Source organism: Panicum virgatum, chromosome 1N (genome assembly GCF_016808335.1).
Source record: "Panicum virgatum strain AP13 chromosome 1N, P.virgatum_v5, whole genome shotgun sequence".
Classification (NCBI taxonomy): domain Eukaryota; kingdom Viridiplantae; phylum Streptophyta; class Magnoliopsida; order Poales; family Poaceae; genus Panicum; species Panicum virgatum.
The window spans coordinates 10,321,361-10,346,243 of record NC_053145.1 but is presented as its reverse complement, the minus strand read 5'-3'; the positions used below and the strand labels follow the sequence as shown (position 1 = coordinate 10,346,243).

At 50.7% G+C, this 24,883-nt stretch overlaps 1 protein-coding gene across 1 annotated transcript; it reads left to right on the top strand.

Moving 5' to 3' along the window:
• Window positions 1–15,922: 15,922 nt before the first annotated feature.
• LOC120653287 lies at window positions 15,923–16,441 on the top strand. The gene has a single exon (XM_039931054.1). The coding sequence runs from the start codon at window positions 15,923–15,925 to the stop codon at window positions 16,439–16,441; it is 519 nt and encodes a 172-aa protein (XP_039786988.1).
• Window positions 16,442–24,883: the final 8,442 nt, after the last annotated feature.

Here is a 24,883-nt window from a genome sequence, read left to right as displayed (position 1 = left end):
TGCCAGTATCAAGTCACACGTATATACAACAGAATGAACAGTATATCATAGCACATATCACGTAAAAAGATATAATAAAGCAAATACGAATATTATTTATTACATTAATGACAAAATGTCTGATACAACGGAAGTGAAGTACAAATACGATAAAAGAACTCTCCGAAGCTGAGCAGGGCGCCACAGGGACGTTGACTGGGAGACGAACGCCTAGAAGTCCTCGTAGTCCTGGTAGCGCTGAGCGAACTCCCTCGCGTCGGCAGGAACTGAGCAGCAGTAGAGTATCCAAAAGGAAAAAGTAGAGAAGAGGCAAGAGTGAGTACACAACTTGTACTCAACAAGTATAACACAAACTATGAGGCTCTAAGGTTGGCTGACTCAACTGCATTAGCTTTTAAGTCTTGGCAAAATTTTATCAAAGCTATTTACTACAAGTTGATGAATTACCATTAACCCAGTTACATAGTAATTAATCAGAATTAAGTATGTAAAAACTGAGAACCATTCCAAAACTACCAAGGTAACCCCGAGAGGCACCTCCCTCATCGGAAGGAGACAACCCCACTAATCAAAAGGAGGATCTGGGCCGCTCATAACCGTGAGCACGGCTAGTATACCAGTTTTACAGTCTGCAGAGGTTGCACATCTTTACCCACAAGTCGTGAGCTACGCTAGTTGTTCATCACACTTCCTTAGGTGAGATGACTAGCAAACTCACTACGAGGCCGTTACAAAGGACACGTTGGTAAGGTGTAACCGCTAAGGATTCAGTCAATGCAACGATGGTACCCACCTCGAGGAGGTACAAGACACACAGACCAGCCTCGTAGCCTGACCACCATTGAAGCTCGACTCCCCTCTTGCCCTGTCGGTAAGTTACTCCCGAACCAAAATGGCCTAATTAGTAAGCCAAGACCGTCCCATTCCAGTCTTGTGGTAGCGCTGTTGTCCCAGGTTGTCGCTCTATGAACCGGTCCTTATGGAGAGTGGCCAACCAAGCACTAAGCACCGTGCTGGCCCCCCTAAACCATGTTTCTAACAAAACCAATTTTAACGAGAAGTGAGCCACTCAAGCCACACAGAGTGCCACTCTCAGAATTAAATTCAAGTAAACCATTAATCAAATTAATTAAAAAGGACCAGATTATGTTGTAGCGCAGCAACCTAGCACAACTAACCAAAATGCAACCCAAGGTATATATAAAGGATATAAAGTGGCTAGGAAAGTCCTTATAGGCGTACAATATTAAAATGCAGTATGAAATTGTATTCAAAAGTGATAGGTTGTTCATGTTATACTTGCCTTCCTCGTACTGCTCCTGCTGCTGCTCAAAGTGCTCGGAAGACGGCTGCTCCAGGTACTGGTACTGGGGCTCCTCCGGTAACTCAGCGTCTACTCACGAACACATGGCCAAAACAATGCACAATAATAAGCATACAAGCAATCACTAACAAAAGCTAAGAAACAGTACATCAACACATAGAAACAGCACACTAAACTAGTCTAAAACTATTCTACGCGTTACAACGATCGCGTGGATATAAAGAACGCTAAAAACGGAGCTAAAACGCATAAACTAGGCCTAAAACAAGGTTCAGGGGCTTATTTGTAATAAAAACAGGGTTCCAGGGACTTTTCTGCTAAAACCGAGGGCCTAAACATAAATAAAGGTTAGTTCTGGGGTCTATCGCGTGAAAAAGCCCTGGAAGGACGGCGGGTTCTATTTCTAAAGAACTCAGGGGGCTAAGTGATAAAAACAGGGCCTCTGCGTAAATATTTTTGAATAAGATCGGACTGCGGGTTGATATTAACAAAAGGAAGGGGCTCTTATGCAAAATGGACAGGCGAACCGGTATCCAGCGATGTGGATCGTTGGATCACGATCCCGTGGCCTAGGGCGAAGCGGGGTTCGGATCTAATCTACGCCGTCCACCCCAGATCTAACGGCTCAGAGCAGAAGGGGGAAAAAGTCGCCGGCGGCGACCCTTGGCTGCGGCGGAGCTTCACCGGCGTGGCTCAAATCGGCGATTCGGGCTCGGTTTTGGGCTACGGGTTGGTGGAAAGGGACACGAGCGGTGTGCGTAACCCACTGGGGTCTCGAGCGCGGGTCAGGGATGGCCGTAGTAGGGTAAGCGGCGGTGGGGGCGGCTCGGCGTGGCAGAGCATCGCCGGCGACGGCGGTTGAGCCGCGAAGTTGGCCCACGGGCTAAGCTAGCGCGACAAAAAGGAAGAGTGGACGTAGGGGGTCCTCACCGAGGGGTTGGATCGAAGAACGAGCCCAGCGCAGGGGGTCGACGGCGATGTCCTGCGGCGGACCTCGACGGAACTCGCGGAGGAGGGTGCTGGGGGTTGCGTCTGGCTCCTGGTTCTCCACGGGCAAGTGCGGAGATGCTCTGCGATCCCAGGAGAAGGGTTAGCACGGCTGGAGGATCACCGGAGTTGGGCAAAGGCATGGAGCCGGGCTCACCTGTGGCGGGGTTCGGGCCGAAATTCGGCGCGCACACGGGTCGGGATCGGACAAGGAGACTCCGGGGAGTTTCCAGGCGTCGAGGCAGAGCTATCGTGCCGCTTGGCTGGGGCTCTGGTGCAACGGGACGGCGTGGCCGCAGCGGCGCAGAGGAGCGGCGCGGGGCGGAGCCGGTGGAGGCGGCTGCTAGGGTTTACGGCGGCGCGTGGGGTGGAGTAGGGTCTAGGGCTGCCGCGCGGGTGATTAAAAGGCAGGGCGAAGCGGGGATTGCGGCGGGTCGCAGCGGGATAAGGATCCCGGCGAACTCGCCGGTGATAGCGGGCGTCGATTTCGCGGAGGGGGAAGAGAAGGAGCTGACTGGTGGGCCCCGTCGGTCAGCGACGGAAAGCGCGGGTGCGGGGTGACGCGGGCCGGCCTGGGAGAGAGGGAGCGCGGGGGCGCTGGGCCGCGCGGACTGAGGGAGGCGGGCGCGCGTGCGGGTCACTTGTGCGGAGGGAGCGTGCGGGCTGGGCCGTTAGGGAAGGAAGAGTTTGGGCCGGGGAAGGCCGGCCGGATTGGGTTGGGTTGGTTTGGTTTCCTGGGCCGGGTTTGGTTGGCTTGTTGGGTTTGGATTCCTTTTCTAATTTCTTTTGCATTTCTAAATCTAATCCTAATTCAAACTCAAGGCAAATGAATTCAAATCTAAATTTGAATTCACACAAGCACTCAACAATTAAAACAATGCTCCAGCATGATGCAACAACAAAAAATTAAACCTATGATAAATTTTAATTACTTATAGAACAAAATTGAATTAAATGCCCTACTAAACACAATAAACCTTAGAAATTTAAATAAAGCCAATTAAATTTATTAATAAATGCTGAAATTTAAATTAGGGTGTTACACTCAACGTGTTGGCCTGTCATCCTTTATAATATTTGAAACAATCTTCAAGCATAGTGGGCCAGTAATAACCCGATCGCCTAATCAGCCTCTTCATCTTATGAGCCGATTGGTGAGTACCGCAGGCTCCTTCATGAACCTCATGCAAGAGCCGATTTGACTCTGAAGGTCCCAGACATTTAAGTAGTAGTCCTTCCAAGGTCCTGTAGAACATGTCATCCCCTATCAGAACATACTTCATGGCCTTAAGTCTTATCCTTCTGGGTGCCCCCCGAGCCGAATCCTTCAAGTAATTGAAGATATCGGCTCTCCAGTCTCCAAGTTCTAGAAACTGAACCTCCACGTCGACTCCATCGGCTGCTTCCCTATACCCGGAAGCCATCTGTGCCAAATCATTGGCTTTATTGTTCAGAGTCCTACGTATCCAGTGGAAATTGATGTACTTGAATTGTGACATCAACTCACGGCACTGCATCCATATCGGAAATAGAGCCTCGCTCTCATATCTATATTCTTCCGTGAGCTGAGAAATCACCAACTTTGAACCTCCAAAAATTTCTACCGCTTCTGCTCCAGCTTCGAGGAGTAGTTCCATGCCTCTGTGAACGGCTTCATATTCCACCAAATTATTAGTGCATGGGGCAGTCATTCTGATGGAAAAGGAGTAAGTCACCCCACGAGGCGACACCAACAGAATTCCCACACCGCACCCATCATCACAAGCCGATCCATCAAAGAACATAGCCCAAGCACGAATAAATACCGCAGCTATATCAGTGCTGATCCTGTCTGCAACAAGATCCGCCAGTGCTTGTCCTTTGACTGCTTTTGCAGGCTGGTACCGGATATCAAACTCTGACAATGCGAACATCCATTTTCCAAGTCGGCCTTTCAGGACAGGAGCCGACAGCATGTGCTTTATGACATCCGATTTGCATATGACAATTGTTTCTGCCGAGAGCAAAATATGGCGAAGCTTTGTACATGTAAAGTATAAGCAAAGACAAAGCCTCTCGATTTCAGGATACCTGGACTCGGCGTCTAACATGCGTCTGCTGAGGTAGAAAACCACCCTCTCCTGGCCGTCATGCTTCTGGACCAACACTGAAGCAATGGACGTGTCGCCCACGGATAGGTACACGTAGAACCGCTTATCTTGCTGAGGAGGAACCAATACTGGAGGCTTTGACAAATATTCCTTGATTTCATCGAAAGCCTGTTGCTGTTCTGCCCCCCAGCGAAACTCATCATCGGATTTGATCTTTACTAAACCCATAAACGGCTCAATGCGTCCAGACAGATTAGAAATAAATCGCCTGACAAAGTTAATTTTACCGATGAGCTTCTGCAATTCCTTCTTCGTAGTAGGTGGTTTCATCGTCTTCACAGTTCTTGACTCTTTAGGCCGATCTCAATTCCCCGTTCATGCACCAGGAATCCCAGAAATTGACCGGCCGATACGCTAAAAGCGCACTTCTTTGGGTTCATTTTGAGCCCAAACCTTCGAGTCCGCTCCAAAACTTGACGCAGATCTTCTAGATGCCCCCCAGCTGATTTGGACTTGACCACAACATCATCAATGTAAATTTCTACCAGTTTGCCAATGAGATCATGAAAAATGTAATTCATGGCACGTTGGTACGTTGCACCGGCATTTTTCAGTCCAAAGGTCATAACCAAGTACTCGAACAAACCAACTGCGCATGGAACTCTGAACGCAGTCTTGTTCACGTCTTCTGGGGCCATGAAGATTTGGTTGTAACCAGCATTGCCATCCATAAAACTCATCATTTTGTGGCCGGCAGCAGCGTTGATCAATGTTTCTACAACAGGCATCGGGTATTCATCCTTTTGTGTTGCCCTGTTGAGATCTCTAAAATCGACGCAAACACGCCATCAGCCATCCTTCTTTTGCACCGGTACCACACTGGAGATCCATTCTGCATACCGGCACGACCTGACGAACCCAGCATCCAGCATCTTCTCCACCTCTTTCTTAACTTCTTCTAGGACTTCGGCCTTCATCTGACGTGCTGGTTGCTGAAACGGCCGAAACCCCCTCTTGAGCGGGAGCCGATGCTCGACGATGTTTCTATCCAGACCGGGCATCTCAGTGTAGTCCCATGCAAAGCAGTCCCGGTACTCTTTCAGTAATGTAATCATCTCCTCACGCAAGACCGGATCCAACTTCTTGCTGATAAATGTCGGCCGTGGCTTATCCCCAGGACCGATGTCAACCTCTTCCAAATCGTCGGCTGACGTGAACCCGTATCCTAGCTTGCCATCGTCTGAAAAACCAGCTGCGAACGCAGGCGAGTCCTCGTTATCTTCAAGATCAACGGCAAACACAGGGAGATGACAAGAAAAATTATTTGGCCAACCGCACGGGCTGGCCGTTTCCATACTTCCTTTATCATTTGGAACCAAATATTCGATGAGTGGCTGATTACCATAACAGGCCATCGTATGTACATGATGTAAGACCTCCGAACACAAACAAGATTTTTCTATTTTTTGGGGCCGATCGCTGGGATCGGCCTCTCCATTCCTATTACATCCCGCGGCATGCCAGGATATGTCTACTCTGTGAGGCCAGTGGATAAGACCAGCCTCAATCCGTTTTTTGTCGCCTCGATCCGATCACAGTCTTCCAGGGTGATCCCTGAGATCGGCTCCTGTCCTTCTGCGTCCCAGGCGTTCATGTCTGCGAGAGAGATCTCGCTAGAGTCATCTGCACGGACCACCTCCACTTCATCGCCATCCCATTGGACGAGATACTGATGCATTGTGGAAGGGATACAACAGTTGGCATGTATCCAATCCCTCCCAAGCAATATCGTGTATGTACTTTTGCTGTTGACGATGAAGAACGAAGTCGGGATCGTCTTGCGGCCCACTGTCAGCTCCACATTAAGAACCCCCATCACCTCTGATGGTTGTCCATTGAAATCATTGAGCATCACATTGGTCTTGATCAGATCGGCAGAAGAACGACCCAATCGGCGCAGCACAGAATACGGCATCAGGTTGACCGCGACGCCAGTGTCGACCAACATCCTGTTCACAGGCTTGCCATTGATGAAGCCCTTGAGATACATTCCCTTCAGATGCTTGTAGCTTTTCTCCTTGGGCTTCTCGAAGATGATCGGCTGTGGACCCAGGTCAAGCTGTGCGATGGCCAATTCTTCCGGTTGGGGTGCCCGAAACTCCGATGGGAGCACGAACACCATGTTTACATCAGCCGATGGCTTCTCATCGGCTTTTGTCTGTTTGGGGCGTCACTCTTTCCTTGGAGGGCGCCTTTCCTCCTTTCGCGGTCGCCTGACTTGCTCCGCGAGATCTGGACGCGCTTTCCTCAGCACGTCGAGGTACTTTGCTTCTGCCTCTTCCAGATTGCGCAAGCGCTGCACCCTGCGCTTCTGCGAGCGATTGAGCCCGTCAGGGCACCACCGTGGGTGATGGTACTTGTCTTCTTCTTCTGGCTCAGAATCACCCCTGGATGGGTGCCTCACATGATTGTCTTGACGTGTTCTGGGCCCCAAGCGCCGGAACACCGATGTCTCATCCTGCTGGCGCCCTCGAGGCCTGCACTCCAAGCAATCATCTATAGTAGGCAATCGGCTCATGCCGGAGTTCCAGCAATACCTGAAGAACGGGCAATGCCAGTGGTCGCGTATGGCCTGGCGTCTCCCCAGTGTCCTTCCTGTGCGGTGCTCGTACTCGTCCTCTTCCGACTCGTATCGGCGGCGTAGCTTGTACTGGTACTGGTACTTTTCCAGAAGCCGATTAGAAGCTGGAAGTTGATTGCGGATGTGACGCACCTGCTCTTCAGTCACATGTTGCTGTTCCAACTCGCGTTCACCCTGCGGCCGTTTGCCAGAAACGGCCTCTCTTCTGCTTGTCATGGCGGCGCATGGGTCCCACCATGTTGATCTGGAATGCCAAATCCTGGCCCTTGGATCCGAAATCTGACAGTTCCACCATGTTAGCTTGCGGGAAGGGCTTTGTGTCAACTTTCATCGTATGTTGAGCCAAGATCAATCGGCCTTGCTTGATAGCCGATTGTATCTGACGACGTAGCTCCTTGCATTCACCCGTGGAATGAGTGAACGAGTGGTGCCATTTGCAGTACAGCCTTCCCTGTAGTTCTTGTGCCGTCGGTAGCTTGTGATTCTCTGGAAGCTTCAGGTGTTTTTCCTTGAGAAGCAAATCAAATATCTGCTCTGCTTTGGTCACATCGAAGTTGAAGCCCTTCACAAGCCCCTGCTATTTGACCCATTTGCACGGGACAGGGTTTGCCCCCCGAGTCCACTCTGCCACGGCCACTTCTTGCTCTTCACCAGAGTCATCAGATTCTTCTGTCTAGGCCATGTTTACATGGCGTTTGAACTTGTCCTGGTACAGCTCAGAATGGTAATGCTCGTATGCTGTGAGCTTCTGCACCAGGTGCGCCAGAGACATAAATTCCAACTGAAAAGCCGCATCCTTGATCGGCTTAGCAAGTCCCAGGACAGCCAGATCGACTGCCTCCTTCTCTGTGATGCGCGACGAGTAGCATCGGTTCTTGACTTCTCTGAAGCGCTGTATATACTCTGACACAGTCTCTCCTTGCTTTTGCCTGACCTGGGCGAGGTCGGCAATTCCAGCTTCACCAGCATCCGAATGGTACTGGGTATGGAATTGATCTTCAAGCTGCCTCCAAGTTCGAATCGAATCTGGAGCCAGTGATGCATACCATCCAAAAGCTGGGCCTGTAAGGGATTGGCCAAAGAACCGGACCCTCAACGGATCCGACACTGAGATCATCCCGAGCTGTGTAAAGTATCGGCTCACATGCTCGATGGAGCTGGCTCCTTCTGACCCATTGAACTTGGTGAACTCAGGAAGCCGATACTTGGGTGGCAGTGGGATCAAGTCATAGTCACTTGGATACGGCTTGGAATAGCCGATCGCTTTCCTCTTGGGCAGGATGCCGAACTAGTCTCTCAGTATTGCATTGACCTGCTCCACACTAAGAACTCCTGGGGCCGATGGCTCAGCACTCGGCCCAGTAGCATACTTTGCCAGCCACGCTTGTTTCTCCGCGTCTGCTCCAGAAGCTCCTAGGTTTGCCATCTACACCGAGCGTGTTGGATTGACACTGTCAGGGATGTATGCACACGTGTAGCCGTGCGGAATCTCCTTGGGTGGCTCGGTGAGGAATTGGCTTTCTCCAGGATCTCTGCCGATCTTGTGGACGACGTAGATCGGCGAACTTTGTGGTTTCGGAGCCGCAAACGAGAACGGCAATACCGGTCTAGAATGCAGTGTAGCTTCCTCTGTGTGACTCCCCAGGGTTGGCCCAGATGGAGACTACTGATTCTTGATTATCTCCTAGATGACGCGATGCGCCATGCGCTCAAGCTCATTCATCAGGCTCTGAGAGTGCCGATGAAGCGAATGGGCCACCATGTAGTTCATCTCCTGACGCAGGGCTCTGGTGCGCTCCTCTGATGGTACTGACAGATCCACGTTGTCGAGAGCGCCTTCAGGCGAGAACCCCTTCCACCTGATGCCATGGTTGCGGGTCCTCTCAAAAGAGCCGATGAGATCGGCTTCCAGCAGAGCTTTGATCTCATCATACTTCTTCTTGTGTTCAGGAGAGAGCTCTTCATACGTGACGGGCTTGGGAGCGGGTTCTTGATCTTGAGCTCTAGACATTGTTGCCGAGAGTCGTCCCACTGGGCGTGCCAGAATGTGTTGTCAGTCGAAACCCACCGGCGAGCAGCGGCGGGCAACACGAAGAGCCGGGAGGTTGCCAGGGCGCTAGCAGGCACTGCTCCCTCATCGACGGCCCGCAATTCCGTCACGCGCCCGGAGGATGTGTGAAAGCCGGGCATGCCACCTGACCTATACTCGATCAGGAGGGTGCAGACGTGCTGCAAACAGTTTCCTGCGTACAAAGACACGTTTAAATGTAAGTCCGAGCCGTGGTCGGCTCCCCGGGACGACTCTTGCATCGGCTTTAAAGAGCCAATCGAGTCCCGGTGTCAGGTCGGATCTGCATGTATCCAGATATTGATGAATAATGCAAATAACTGCAAAGCTGCTTCAATTAAATCTAGCTAATCTAATCCACGATGGTAAAAGCTTCACTACTAGATGGGAACATCCTACACGTGACTAGGCCTAATGATCATAACAGATAACTAAACCGTAACCCAAAACAGAGGCCTAAGAACTAGAAAGAGCCGATTCCCGGAACAATCCCTATCAAGGCCAAGATAAAGCATCTACTACACCACCGGATCATCCAATCCGTTTGCAAGGCCTAACCTATCAGATATTACACAAACTCGTAAGATAAGAGCAAACCATAACGGATCAGATCTACTAAACATAAAAGAAGCAGGGTGTTGCCTCCGTGCAACTAATTCTATGCGACGAGAACTAGCATAAGATTGAAAACGTGATTGCACAGAGACAACATGATATTCGTAGATGATAAACAACGAAGCATAACAAATCTACTAAAAGCCATGCTACAAACATCAGGATAACTAGCATTACTCGCCACAAAAAATGCTTTAGTACGAGTAATACCAAGGTAAAAGCAAGAACTACGCTGCCCTGATCGCAAGAAGCGATCAGGGCAGCATGGCGCTTACTTGGATGAAACCCTAGATTTAGGGGTGGCGATGCGCCGAGAGTTGTTGTTTGCGAGACGTGATGACGCTCTCCTTCATGAATAACAAAGGATACATATTTATAGTCTGGAGACTTGGGAAACAATCTAAACTAATCTTGTCCCGATTGGATTCTATCTCTAATCTTAAACTAAATCTAAGGATACATGGCCCATGTGGCCCAGATGCTCATGCAGGAGCCGATTTACAAGTCTTCTTCCGTCTTTTGCTTTAAGCCCATCTTACTTTCGGCCTATAAATTAATCCTGTTAATTTATGGCAATAACAGGTTCCCAGCAACCCCGCTTCCGGCTCTCCTGCCACCGGAGGCAACGTCGTCACCGGGGTTAGATCCGATCTAACCCCCCCAAGTGCCTGTCGCCTCTCGGATTCCCGAATCCGAGAACTATGACGTGGCGACCATGCCAACTAGGGTGACCCGTCGCCCTGATGAATCTGCTGACGACCTGATCTTCCAGATAGATCGCGTTAGTAGATCCATCGCCGAGTGCATTCGACTTGGCGAACTCGCGCTCCGCCATCGGGACGACCCCGACCGTGTTCTCCGTGAACTCGGCAATGCTCCCACCAGGACCAGATCCGATCTGGTCACTCCGAGATCTACCTCGCTCAGGGTTCCCGAACCCGAGGCGGACTCTGCCACGATCACTTCCTCCAGGACGACCCGCCGTCCAGCCAGATCAGCTGACGATCTTATCTCTCAGATAGATCTAGTCGGCAGATCCATTGCCGAGTGCGTCAGGCTCGGCGAGGACGCACTCCATCACCACGATGACCCAGATCGGATCCCCTTCGGGCTCTGCAATGCCGCTGCAACGTACTCGGATCAGATCCGAGTGCGACCACCCGACCCGGCAACCCTCGGTCAGATCCGATCTAACCCGACTTCGGGAGAGGAACTTGGCTTCCAACATGCCTCGTTCACCCTCCCATCTAACCGCTCTTCTGCGACGGAACATCGCCGAATCTTCATCATCTCCGACGACTCCGACGCTCGTGAAAACAAGACTGATGAGGAGAAGGCCCTACGACTCCGCCACAACGAGGTCCGCACCGACATGAGGCGCAATGACGAGGCCATCGATCGGGCCAACCGCGACCTGGAGAACGCCGAATGCCGCAACCCTAGGAATCGGCGTTCACCGATCCGACCCTGCAACCTCGACGCTGACTTTGTCCTCAACTACAATGGCCAAGACGTCTTCGCTACGCCGTCGGCCAACCTCGCCGCAATGTTCCAGGTGCTCGAGGGTCTTCAGGAGACCCCCGAGATCGTCAAAGCCCGTGCTCGCCTGCACATGGCCGCCACGCAAGCTCAGCAGCTGCGGGAGGACAACTCGGCCTACTGCGCCCAGTCAAGTCATCACTCGACACGACCCCACGGCGACGACGGAGAGGTCAACCAAGGCGATCTCCGCTTTCAACTCACCCAACAAGACCTGTGTCAGCGCGTCAACAACCGTCACCGCCAATGCAATGCCGCCGAGCAAGAGCAACACCGCCAGTACGACGAGGAACTCGGCGACTCTGACATTGACTACCAGAACCGCGGTCGCCGGGGTTACAACCACTCACGACGTCCTCGCCGCGACAACGACCCCGGCAACGACCTCGACGGCTTCTCCGCCTTCTCTCGCCGGCTCCGAGCCATCCAGTGGCCCGCCACCTTCAAGCCTATAGGGATCGAGAAGTACGACGGCGAGTCAGATCCCAAGACGTGGCTGCGCACCTACTCCATCACCGTCTGAGCTGCCCACGGCAACAACGACATCATGGCCGCCTACTTCCCGGTCATGAAGGGTCCCCAAGCTCTCAACTGGCTCTAAGCACTTCCCGCTGGCTCCATCAACAGTTGGCAGGATCTCTGCAGCACCTTCGTCCAGTACTACCAGGCATCTTGCCTGGGTCCCAAGACCAGATGGGATCTGGCCAGTGTTGTGCAGCAACTGGACGAGTCCCTCCGCGACTACATCAAAAGGTACTTTGCTAACTGTAATACCATTATGGAAGCTGATGACAGGGACGTCATCCACTACTTCAACAAAGGTCTCCACAATATTGAATTGTGGAGGAAGATGTTCCAAACCTACCCCAAGACCGTGGGCTGACATGATGACGGTCGTCAACAAGCACGCCGACATGTAGGAAGATGAGCGGGCTCGCCGTCGGCACAAGAACGACTACTCCGAGCGTCCCCCTCAGTGGGAAAACCGCTCGGAACGCCACCGCGATGACCTTCCACCTCGCCACGGGAAGAAACACGACTGCGCCGAGTCCTCCAAGAACCGGGACCGCAAGCGTGGCCCCGAGAACACCGTCGCCATCGCTAAAAGACCCCAGTTCCGCTCCATCCTCAACCAAGCGGACCTGGATCGACTCCTAGATGGCAAGTGTCCTTGGCACAAGGACGCAAACCACACTGCCCGGGAGTGCCGAGCACTCTCCAACGGCATCATCAAGGACGACGACCCCAAGCGACCCCGCCGCGACGACCGCGACAGGCCGGGTGGTTCCAGAACCACCCGGGCGCGCCCACGAAGGCGCAACTCGCCCAGGCGAGATGACGACAAGCTGAGGTAAGATTCCCCAGGGAACTTCTAGGAAGAAGATAGTGCCATCAACTTCATATACGGCGGCCCTAGCAAGCCAGCATGCCGGCGCAAACTCAAGCTGGATGATAGAAAAGTCAACCTGGTGTTCAAACACCCGGTCGATCCCCTCCAATGGTCGGAGACGCTGATAACATTCGACCGCAGCGACCACTGGGTCCACCTGCCCAGGCCGGGTGCTTACCCCCTCATGGTCAGCCCGGTGGTAAGCCAGGTTTGCCTGGCCAAAGTACTCGTCGACGGCGGCAGTGCCCTCGACATCATCTTCACCAGCACGCTGCAGAGCATGGGCTACGACATGGCATCCCTAGTCTGATCTGACCATGCTTTCTACGGCATCATCCTCGGAGCCGGGTCGACCCCGGTCGGCCAGGCCACCCTGCCGGTCACCTTCGGCACCCGCGACAACTACCGCACCGAGTACGTCAACTTCGAGGTCGCCGAGTTCGAGACCTCCTACCACGCCATCCTGGGAAGACCCTCCCTCGCCAAGTTTATGGCGATACCCAACCACACTTATCTTCTACTGAAGATGCCAGCTCCAAAGGGGGTCCTCTCAGTCTACGGAGACTTGCAGACCTCCTACGCGTGCGAGGCCAAAAACATCGAGCTGTCCGACACCCTGGAACGATCTAGGAACTCCGTTCTTGTTGCCCAGGCAGCAAAGAACCTCCCGGCGGACCAGCAAATCATCCCCACCAAGGAGTCGACTTCCGAGTCGCAACTCACTTCGGCCGTGGCGACTAAGACCATCGTCCTCTGGGACGATGTACTGCACAAGACCGCCGTGATCGGGGCCAGCCTCGACTCGGAGTAGGAAGGCACACTACCTCCTTCCTCCGGGAGAATTGGGACATCTTCGCTTGGAAGCCATCTGACATGCCCGGAGTCCCAAGGGAGGAGGCTGAGCACTCCTTAGATCTGGACAAGATGGCGAAGCCCGTCAAGCAACGGCTTCGTCACTTCACACAGGATCAAAAGGAGGCTATTAGGGTAGAAGTAACCCGGCTCCTAGCCGCTGGTTTCATCAGAGAAGTCGCACACCCAGATTGGCTGGCAAACCCAGTCCTTGTAAAAAATAAAAATGGTGAATGGAGAATGTGTGTTGACTTAACAGACCTCAACAAACACTGCCCTAAGGACCCCTTTCCTCTACCATGGATCGACCAGGTTATTGACTCGACGACCGGGTGCGTTCTCCTTTCTTTTCTTGATTGTTACTCCGGGTACCACCAGATACCCCTCAAGGAGTTGGATCAAGAGAATACATCCTTCATCACTCCCTTCGGGGCCTACTGCTACAACACCATGATGTTCGGCCTCAAGAATGCCGGCGCAACCTACTAGAAGGCCATCCAAAGATGCCTTCAGGGGCAGATCTGGCGCAACGCCGAGGCTTATGTCGATGACATCATCATCAAGACAAAATGTAATGACTAGTTCATTATAGACCTCTCCGAGACATTTGAAAATCTCAGGAAATTCAAATGGAAGCTCAACCCGACCAAGTGTGTGTTTGATGTCCCGTCCGAAAAACTACACGGCTTCATAGTCAGTAGCTGGGGTATCGAAGTCAATCCCACCAAGGTCAACGCCATCAGGTTCATGAAGCCTCTCAGGAGCAAAAAGGACCTGATGAAGCTTACAGGGTGCATGGCTGCCTTGAGTCGGTTCATAAGCCAACTCGGCGACAGAGGCCTTCCCTTCTTCAAACTTCTCCGGAAGTCTGACAAGTTCGAGTGGAACAACGATGCTTCCAAAGCATTCCAAGTGCTCAAGGATTTCCTCACCATGCCACCCGTCCTAACGGCACCTGAAGACGGGAGGTCCTCCTCCTGTACATCGCAGCCACTACCAGAGTGGTGAGTACCATCCTGGTCATCGAGCGCGACGAGTCGGGCCACATCTATAAAGTGCAACGACCTGTCTACTTCATCAGTGAAATACTTGACGAATCAAAGGCACACTACCCTCAAGTGCAGAAGCTGTTGTACGCCATCCTCATCACTTCAAGGAAGCTCCGGCATTACTTCCAGGCCCACAAGATCAAGGTGGCCTCATCATATCCACTCGGCGACATCCTCCACAACAAGGATGCCAACGGACGAGTCGTCAAATGGTCAGTAGAGCTTGGCGCATTCTCGATCGAATTCATGCCACACTCCACCATCAAGTCCCAGGCGCTCGCCGATTTCGTTGCCGAGTGGACCGAGATACAAGACCCTCCACCCAATACCAGGTCCGAGCACTGGATCATGTACTTCGACAGAGCACTCAACCGCGATGGAGCCAGCGCTGGAGTCCTCTTCATCTCCCCGAAAGGTGAACAACTCAAGTATGTCCTCCAACTACTCTTCAAGGCTACCAACAACGCTGCCGAGTATGAAGCTCTTATACACGGTCTCCGGATCGCTGTCACGCTTGGCATCAAGCGCCTGTTGGCATACGGCGACTCCAAAGTCGTCATACAGCAAGTCAACAAGGATTGGGAGTGCACCAAGGAAAAGATGGATGCCTACTGCAAGGAGATCAGGAAGCAAGAAACCAAGTTTTACGGCCTGGAGTTCCACCACGTCCCCTGGGACAACAACGTGGCAGACGATGTTCTTTCCAAACTCGGATCCAAGCGGTCAACCATACGACCCGGCGTGTTCGTTCAAGCACTCAAGAGCCCCACAGTTAAGATGGAAGAGGACCCTCCCACAAAACCTGAATTGGCCCCGGCCATAGGACAGGAGGTCCTGACCCTCGACACCGACTGGCGTTCCCCAATCATCGACTTCATCAAGAACAATAAAAGCTATCCAAAAGCAAAGGTACACGAGAAGCTTGCCCGCCGGTCAAGCAGCTATGTCGTCATAGGAACCGAGCTGTTCAGGCACTCGGCTTCCTCAGGAACCCTATGCAAATGTGTTGCACAGGATGAAGGGGTTCGACTCCTTAGCGATATCCGCTCGGGTATCTGCGGCAACCACGCAGGCGCCTCCACCCTCGTGGGAAAAGCCTGCTGATCAGGCTTCTACTGGCCCACGGCTCTGGCCGATGCCCGGAACATCGTCAAGCGATGTCCCGGGTGCAATTTTTCTAGAAGCAGCAACACGTCCCGGCTCAGGCCTTACGGACCGTACCGCCTTCTTGGCCCTTCGCCTGCTGGGGACTCGACTCGGTGGGACCCTTGAAGACGGCCGTCGGCGGATATAGTCATATATTTCTAGCTATCGACAAATTCACAAAATGGATTGAAGTCAAGCCAGTGACAGCCACTACAGTAGCCATGGCAGCCGATTTCATTGAGGTGATATCACACCGATTCGGGATGCCTAACCGGATCATCACGGATCTGGGTACTTCATGCACCAGATCCGAGTTCTGGGAGTACTGCCAAGAAAGCTGCATCGACATCTACTACGCCTCTGTGGCGCACCCCAGATGCAATGGCCAAGTCGAAAGGGCCAACGACTTGATCCTTCAGGGGCTCAAAGCTAGAATTTTTGACCCGATCGGAAAATACGGTGCAAAATGGCTCCAGGAACTACCCAGAGTTGTTTGGGGACTCCGCACACAAAGAAGCCGGGCTACCGGCTACTCACCATTCTTCATGGTGTACGGTTCTGAAGAAGTCTTGCCATCAGACATAGCTTTTGGTGCTCCGTGCATCCAGAACTACGACGAGTACGAAGCCGAAGTGCCTCGATGCACGGACATCGACTCGGCAGAGGAGCACCGCCTGACGGCCTCCATCCAGCATGCAAGATATGAGCTGCAGCTCCGGCACTATGTTGACGGCTCTTAAGTACCAAATCTCGGCCGTCAACTCCTGCATAAATATATAAAATGTAAACATCAACATAGTGGTAGGAGTTTATTACTAACCATTTCCACGAGTGTTGGTAAATATTTGTATGTAGGTGAAATAAAGGTAAAAACACACTTCAAGAGCATTGAAACACACTTCTCAGTTCATGGCAAAAGGCACATCCAATCAGAGCATGCGATTCCGGTTGAAATGGATCAAAACAAGCCCAAATACCCCAAGCAAACAAGCATAGGACAGGCCATGCCCCATGGGTTTAGGACAAGGGACACCAGGACATCCCAAATGTCAAGTTTGGGGGCGGTTGGAGCCCCGGCCAGGCCGGCCGACCAGCTAGGTCAGCCGACCTTGACCATGGGCCCCACCGCCTCATCTTTGACGTGTGCCAGCTCCTCACTGGCTCCCAAGGTCGGTTCCAGGGGGTAGAGCTGCAATCCTCAGCTGAAAGCACCATGTACCCCCTCTATAAATATGAGGGGAGGGGCTCCATTTCAAGACACACCACCAAGTGGAGTTCCACATCCATCCAAGTGCTCTCTCAAGCTTTCTCTTGGTTTAGAGTTGTCTTAGAGTAGGGAGAGGGTAGAGGTACTTAGGAGGAGTGCCGGTCTTCGGTGCTCTTCTCCATTGTTGTACCTCTACGAGAGTGAGAGAGTAGTTCGGGAGAAGTGCCGGGGTGTCGGCACTCTGCTCCCAGCTTGTACCTCTACGGATGCTGCTACATTCTTTGGTATTTAGTAAGTATTCGTGGTTCCTATCTCTAGTATTTTACTTTGTTTAGTGTATGCTAGTAGTGCTTGTAGTTGAGTGAGATCAGTTCTCTTACTTGCGGGTTCGTCGCTCTGTATTCGTATGGAGTGCTGTAGTTTTCTACGGGTTGACATACGTAGTTAGACTGCAGTAGTAATCAATAGCGTAGACGTGGTGTTTAGACTGCGATAACCCTTGGAATACTCTGAGGTGAAAGCTACAACGGTATCCGTGCGCTTGCGGATTTCTTCGTGATGCTAAAATACCCAACAATCTTTCTGGCGCCGTTGCCGGGGAACGGTTGCTGTATCTTTCTTCGAACCTAGTCGTCCTCGTATCCTCTGCTTTTCTTTTCTTCTACCTTGTCCCCCGCTACCCATAGAGAAGCTATCCTTTAAAAGCTTCTCTACCCTACGGGATTTATCCTGTATCATCTTTAGTTTTCTTCCTGCTATCTTTACCCCCCGCTACCCATGGAGAAGCCATCCTTCCTTTCACAGCCTCTCTACCTCATGGGGTGAGTTCAATGAGCCACCATCCTCTTCCATATCCATCTATGAACCTTGTCCTGACCTTATCACTATGGTTTGGGAGTCCTTCTCTGGGTTAAGTAGCGAGAACCCAGACCACCATCTGCGAGAGTTAGAGTAGCTTTGTTCATGCTTTGCCTCTGCAAGCATGAAACAAGATGTCCTCCGGTGGATGTTGTTTCCCTTCTCTCTTAAAGGGAGGGCAGAGCAATGGTACATGTCCTATACATATACCGGAAAGGGCAGCTGGGACTCCCTAAAGAAGACATTCTCTATCATGTTCTTCCAGCAGAATGAGAAGGAAACTTTAGGCGCAACCTGGGCCAGATTTTCGCTCCTAGTGAAGTCTGACCCTATCATGTCGACACTCAATCCTTTAGTCCTTTGGAAATTTAAGATGAGACTCGATAAGGAATCCGCCGATCATCTCAACTCAATCACTGGAGGAGTACCCTCCAAAGTTTCCGGCTGAGGTTAATAAAATCCTAGATTATATTGCCGAGTACACCTCCTTGTCAGCCGAGTATGGTCCTCTCCAAGAGGAGTGTGAGTTGACCCAAGAGGATTTCTTAGCAGCTGAACCCAATCCTTCATCTTCAATATCTCGAGATTCAGCCATAGAGTCCTCACCCGAACCAGGAACATCGGAGGGAGAAGAAATTCACCCCCCGAAGTTCTCTATGAGATTCGAGGATGAATCATTGGGAAACCATAGAAACACTCCGAATCTCATAGATGCCCAATTAGGGAAGGAACCTTCTTCTGTCCACGCCGACCAATTCGAAGATCCCTTGACAGAACCTTCCCTTAGGCATACGGTACCCCCTACTCCTCCTGATCCTCGTAATGAAGCATCCCTCGAGGTAGCCATGGAGAGCGAGTGGTCCGACAGAGAGAAAATATTTTCTAAAGCAATTTGGATTAGTTCTCCCTCCATGATCACTCCCTGCTCTATAAGGGGAACTACCATAGAAGGCCACATTAACCCCGTCATTTAGGTTAATGTGTTGCCATGGCACTTAACGTACAATCTTCTGGGCAATTTTACGCTAAGACCATCCGACACGCTCTTAAAGAGTTGTCCCTCGGGACACATCCTTAAATGTCGGGGGTCGCCAGTGCCGTGCCACTTATAATAGACAAGATCGAGATCAACTTAGATTTCCATATCTTCGATATCCTAGATTTTGATCTTCTCCTAGGATCCCCGCTAGAAAAACTTCTCGCATCTCAAGGAAGCCTAGATGTAACGCTTAGGAAAACCGCTTCTGCCACTGCTACCTCTTGCTTAGAAAATTCTATGGTGAAGCATTTTTCCAAGCCAAACCCGCTTGAGGAAATGATGCGTGAATCTCCGTTCATACCATCTGAGTCCATTCCCTTCGAGGTTGCAAAATCTGCCGCTTCCGAAGAGAACAACTCAGAAGAAATCCTTCGCTTTTGTGAAGATGAACGATCATTATTACCCTTGAGTGAGTTTGAGCCTCTTCCCTCTGGCCCCAAGGAAGTTGTTCTCGACCACGATCGAGATTCAACTATGATATCCCACGATGAATCTCTTGATATGAAGAACCGACGGGACACGGAATGTTATGAGGCGCCGACTCTGGAGTCCATAGAAAAGGATTCCATATATGAGCATGGGAGTTTAATCCTATTGATACTTAAAAAACCATGCTCTTTCAATACCTCTCCAGAGTCAGGCACGCATTGTGCCCAGAGCACACACGAGGACTATAACTCCCTTAAGGTCCTCTCTTGCAAAACCTTTAGAAGGCTAGTTGTAGATGCATATGTTTACCGTAAACATTGCAGATTTTGTGGATGCTCTGGGGTGCTAACCTTGCAGCTAAATCTTGATGACACATCAACAATTGGTGATGAAAAGGGGAACACATCATCAACAATAGCTGCAAGAGGATGTTCCCATGGTCGAGCTTATGACCAAAAACAAAGCACTGCCGGGAGATAGCCCGGATTATCATTTATTTACTTATTTATTTATTTTCCCTTCAATAAAAGCAAGAGCATGTTCTAGGATGTATTTTTTTTCCTTCGGGTATTTTTGGTCGTTAACCTTTCCAGGGGAAAATCAAGAAGAATGACGAACAAGCAACACCTACGAACATGAGAGCTACACCAACCACAACCCCTTCATATGCCTTGATGAAGGAACAACTACAGAAGGAGACTTGAACTCCATACACTTGAAGTTCTGCAAACTCCAAGTGTGGGGGAGGTATGTGAGTGCCCCAAAGTAAGTTCTTTCTTAATCCATATCTTATTTTGGAATTGGTGTTAGTTCCTGCATCTTGCTCCATAAAAAAAGAAAAAAAGAGAGAGGAGTTACCGTGGTAATAAGTTCTTCATCAATAAACACCGCGGTAAGTACTCTCAATGTCCTGCTTTTGACATTAAACAAAGCCCTGCCGGGAGGTCGCCCAAGGATCGCCAAAGTAAGTCTCATGGTGTGAGTAAAGTTTAGTTTGAATAAATTCTAGGGCTCCCTGGTTCTTAAAATCAGCAGAGCCATTATTTTGTTTCCACCATATTGTTGAATACAGCACCAGGTACAAGTACAAGTGTGGGGGAGATCCCTCAAGATCATCATTGTCATACACATTCGGGATCTCCCACAGATGCATCGCACAATATCGTCTGCACCAACATGACAAGAGATAAGGCAAGGACACCAAATTCAGTCAGCCACCTAGTGGTTTGGCTGAATCACCATTGCCTTGATCCCCACCTTCTTGAGGAGCGATAGTATGTGCATCCTCTACCTCTCAACTCTCTTGATTCATGAGTTTGAATGGTTTTAAAATCTTACTCACTAAAATCAAACTCAAGAATCAGTGTGTTGCTCCTGCTCTACATGTTTCCTATGGTTGGCTTGCATATGTTTTATTCCATGCTTATCACCTCAATGCTCGTGAACAAAAATCCTTAGGAAAGCACGCTTATCTAAGTAGTTGATGTTTGAGATATGGTTGGAATGATATGATCTTCGCTCTTTATTGTTTAAGTGCTTGGGAAATTTATTTGAAAATTTGTAAAACCTTTGCAAAGCTCCTCTTTGATATGCCAAAGTCCTACCAAAGCCATATGATGATACTTCTTGAAAACCACATACACATATGCTGCTTGTTTTTGCATTGAGCTTTGTCAAATTGTTGTGACCCTTGAGAGAATTCTTTTCATGCTTTCATGATCAAGATTCACGTGCACACCATATACCCCCTTGCTATGCTTCTTCGAGAAGTTAGCATTGTAGCATCCACTCATTTCACAAAATAAATGCTCCCCTATATGTGTTGGTCTCTCTCTCCAGTTTTTGTAAAAAAGAAGAAGAGAGGCATAGGCTATCGAGAAAAAAATATGGACACATGAAGGTCCAAGTATTGAAAAAAAAGAAAGAAAAAAATGTGGGCACATGAAGGTCCATGAAAATAAAAGAAAAAAAAGATAGCCATGCTCTCAAAAGAATTTATATAGGGAGAGAGATCATACAAAAGGAGTTTCCATTCCATCCATCACATTCCATGCCCGTGCACATCTTGATCTGATTGTATGACTTATTTTTCTCTTTGGATCCGGTCTTTGACTTTGCATTATATGTAATACAAGTATGCCTTATCCTTCGTACCCTACCTTGAGCTCCACATATAGCCATCACTAGAAGTAGGATGAAGAAAAGGCAAGTCAAATGCCTTGGTAAGGACATATACACATTGAGTGATCCGAGAGAATCAAATGAGGAGCTAAGCAAGGTTTGTTTTGAAAACTTATTGAAAAAAACCCAAGCTACTTGACATGAGGAGTAGAAGTGATTTGATTCATGACCATTCCATTCCTCAACTATCCAAGATGGCATGATAGACACTTCAAAGTTCACAAGTGCAAGGTATGGTTTGGAATATCTCTTATGCTCGCTTCATACCTTTCTGCTTTACTCGAGGATGAGCAAAAGCTAAGTGTAGGGGAGTTGTTGATGGCTCTTAAGTACCAAATCTAGGCCATCAACTCCTGCATAAATATATAAAATGTAAACATCAACATAGTGGTAGGGGTTTATTACTAATCATTTCCACGAGTGTTGGTAAATATTTGTATGCAGGTGAAATAAGGGTAAAAACACACTTCAAGAGCATGGAAACACACTTCTTAGTTCAAGGCAAAAGGCGCATCCAATCAGAGCATGAGATTCAGGCTGAAATGGATCAAAACAAGCCCAAATACCCAAACAAACAAGCGTAGGACAGGCCATGCCCCATGGGCTTAGGACAAGGGACACCAGGACAGCCCAAATGTCAAGTTTGGGGGCGGTTGGAGCCCCGGCCAGGCCGGCCGACCAGCTAGGTTGGCCGACCTAGCCCATGGGCCCCACCGCCTCATCTTTGACGCGTGGCAGCTCCTCACTGTCTCCCAAGGTCGGTTCCAGGGGGTAGAGCTGCAATCCTCGGCCGAAAGCACCATGTACCCCCTCTATAAATATGAGGGGAGGGGCTCCATTTCAAGACACACCACCAAGTGGAGTTCCACATCCACCCAAGTGCTCTCTCAAGCCTTCTCTTGGTTTAGAGTTGTCTTAGATTAGGGAGAGGGTAGAGGTACTTAGGAGGGGCACCAGTCTTCGGCGCTCTTCTCCATTGTTTTACCTCTACGAGAGTGAGGGAGTAGTTCGGGAGAAGTTCCGGGGTGTCGGCACTCTGCTCCCAGCTTGTACCTCTACGGATGCTGCTACATTCTTTGGTATTTAGTAAGTATTCGTGGTTCCTATCTCTAGTATTTTACTTGGTTTAGTGTATGCTAGTAGTGCTTGTAGTTGAGTGAGATCAGTTCTCTTTCTTGCGGGTTCGTCGCTCTGTATTCGTACGGAGTGCTGTAGTTTGCTACGGGTCGACATACGTAGTTAGACTGCAATAGTAATCAATAGCGTAGACGTGGTGTTTAGGCTAGGGGTTATCCTTCATTTGCCTTATATCCCACGGTTTGTTAGAGGTAGGCCGTAGGTGGTGACAGCCCTATTGGTCCTTCGTAATCCTCCACGTTCGGATATAGCGTAGAGCTGTTGGCCGGAGTCGATTGGCAGACCAGTTGTAAGCCGGTGCCCGAAGTGAGTACTGTGCCTGAGAGATCGACCTTTAACTCAGTAGTAGCACTATCTTGGAAATTCTCGCTACCCTTCTACCTATCTTGGTGTGTCCTTGGACCGATTAGAATAGAAGAGAGTGTACACACATTGCCTGTGGATTCGATAACCCTTGGAATACTCTGAGGTGAAAGTTACAACGGTATCCGTGCGCTTGCAGATTTATTCGTGACGCTAAAATACCCAACAAGCTATCATGATTGCAACATTCACGAGCGTGACTTCAACGTCGGCGACCTGGTTCTACAATGAATCCAATCGACCACCGGCGCTCACAAGCTGTCTTCCCCATGGGAAGGCCCCTTTGTAGTCAGTGGGATAGTGGTTCCTGTAACCTACCACCTACAGAGGCCAGACGGTACAGATGTGGGCAACCCATGGAATATCAAACACCTGCGTCACTTCTATCCGTAGAAGCGTAGGAAATGTAAAGCTATGTACCCATCTACTCATTCAATAAAGTTTGTTATATTTCAAATATTGCATACCACTTGCTCTTCATTCTTTACCGAGTCGTTTTCAACACGCTCGGGGGCTATGTCTCGGCCATCTAGCCAGCCCCCACTCGGAGTCCGACCAGTTGGTCAAGAACAACCCGGTTCGTCTTTCCTAAACACAGCCGAGTACGTCCAGGAACCACTCTGTGTCACCCTGACCAAATGCGCACATTGATGATCCGCTCTCAAGCGCTATTCAAAGGGCTCAGAGTTCGCTTTCCACCTACTCGGCAAATTCAGAAAAAAACTCGGACCATGGGCATAACACTAACATTAAACTAAAAACATTATTTACATAAATATTGTTCTTAGTCGGTCCACTCTGACCAACTTTCTTTGCAGCAAAAGGAATAAAACAAACTCCTGGAGACCGGCAGCCTACAGCTCGGCCACGACGCGCTCGGCGATCTCCAGGACGGCAGCGTGGTTGGCCTTACATTCGGCGTCCGAGCAGTCTTCGGGGATGCCGTCTCACACCGGGTCCAGGTCTGCTTCAGGGAGATGGGTCTTCACAAGACTCAGGGTGTGCTGCATAGCATTTTTGGCAGCTCCCTGGATGTAGGCCTCAAGTCCGCCGTGGGACGCCTCTAGCCTCTCAGTCAGTATCTCGGCAGCCACCACGCCCTCGGGCTCAGAAGCCCCGAGCAGCGCCTCCAGGGCCTGCTCAAGCGATCCAGTGTGGCCTGGCTGAAGCACCCGACTGGGTCAGCCCAAGCCGAAGAATATGACAAAAAGAACATAGCATATGATCTCTAGGTCATACCTTGCTGAGCCTCCTGCTCCATGCGAAGCTTCTCCTCGGTGGCGGCCTCCCGCACTTCGGCCACCTCTCGGAGCTTCTGTAGCTCCTCGTTGGCCTTGGTGCTGGCCTCCAGCTCTAAACAAAAATAAGTCAGAGACTAAACAGCGCACAAAGAATTCGGTGGACATGACTCCGACTACACCCGCGCTTCTCCTTGCGCAGAGCATCCTCGGCCTTGACCTTGTCGGCTTCCAGATGGTGGCCCCGCGCCTCCAGCTCAGCCACCCTAGCCTCAAGCTCCGCCACCCAACTGAGGGCGGCGCTCCCCCTGGCCAGCTCCTGGACGGCCTGCTCCGACATATCCACAAGAGCCTGACGAAGAAACACGCGTTACAAGACAACGCCTCCAAGAAAAAGTCGGCTTCACAAAAGGAAAGCAGCAAAGGGACTTACCTCGACCCATTTGTGGGTCAGCTTGGCGTACTCGACCATGTGCTTGCCGAGTGACTCGTTCTCCTCGGTCTCCTCCTTTGCCGTCGGGGGCTTGACCCCCTCGGTGGAATCGGCTCAGGCCCTCTCTGCCCCGATGGCTGGGACCTCGACGGTCCTGACCTCCTCGATGGCCGGGACATCTAAGGCCCCGACCGCAATGTTCACCGCCCCTTCGTCGTGGGGCGGGTCCTGCATCTCCACGTCATGGGGAGGGGGGAGACCTTGTTGCTGGCCTCCTCCTCCTTCTTCTTCTCCTCC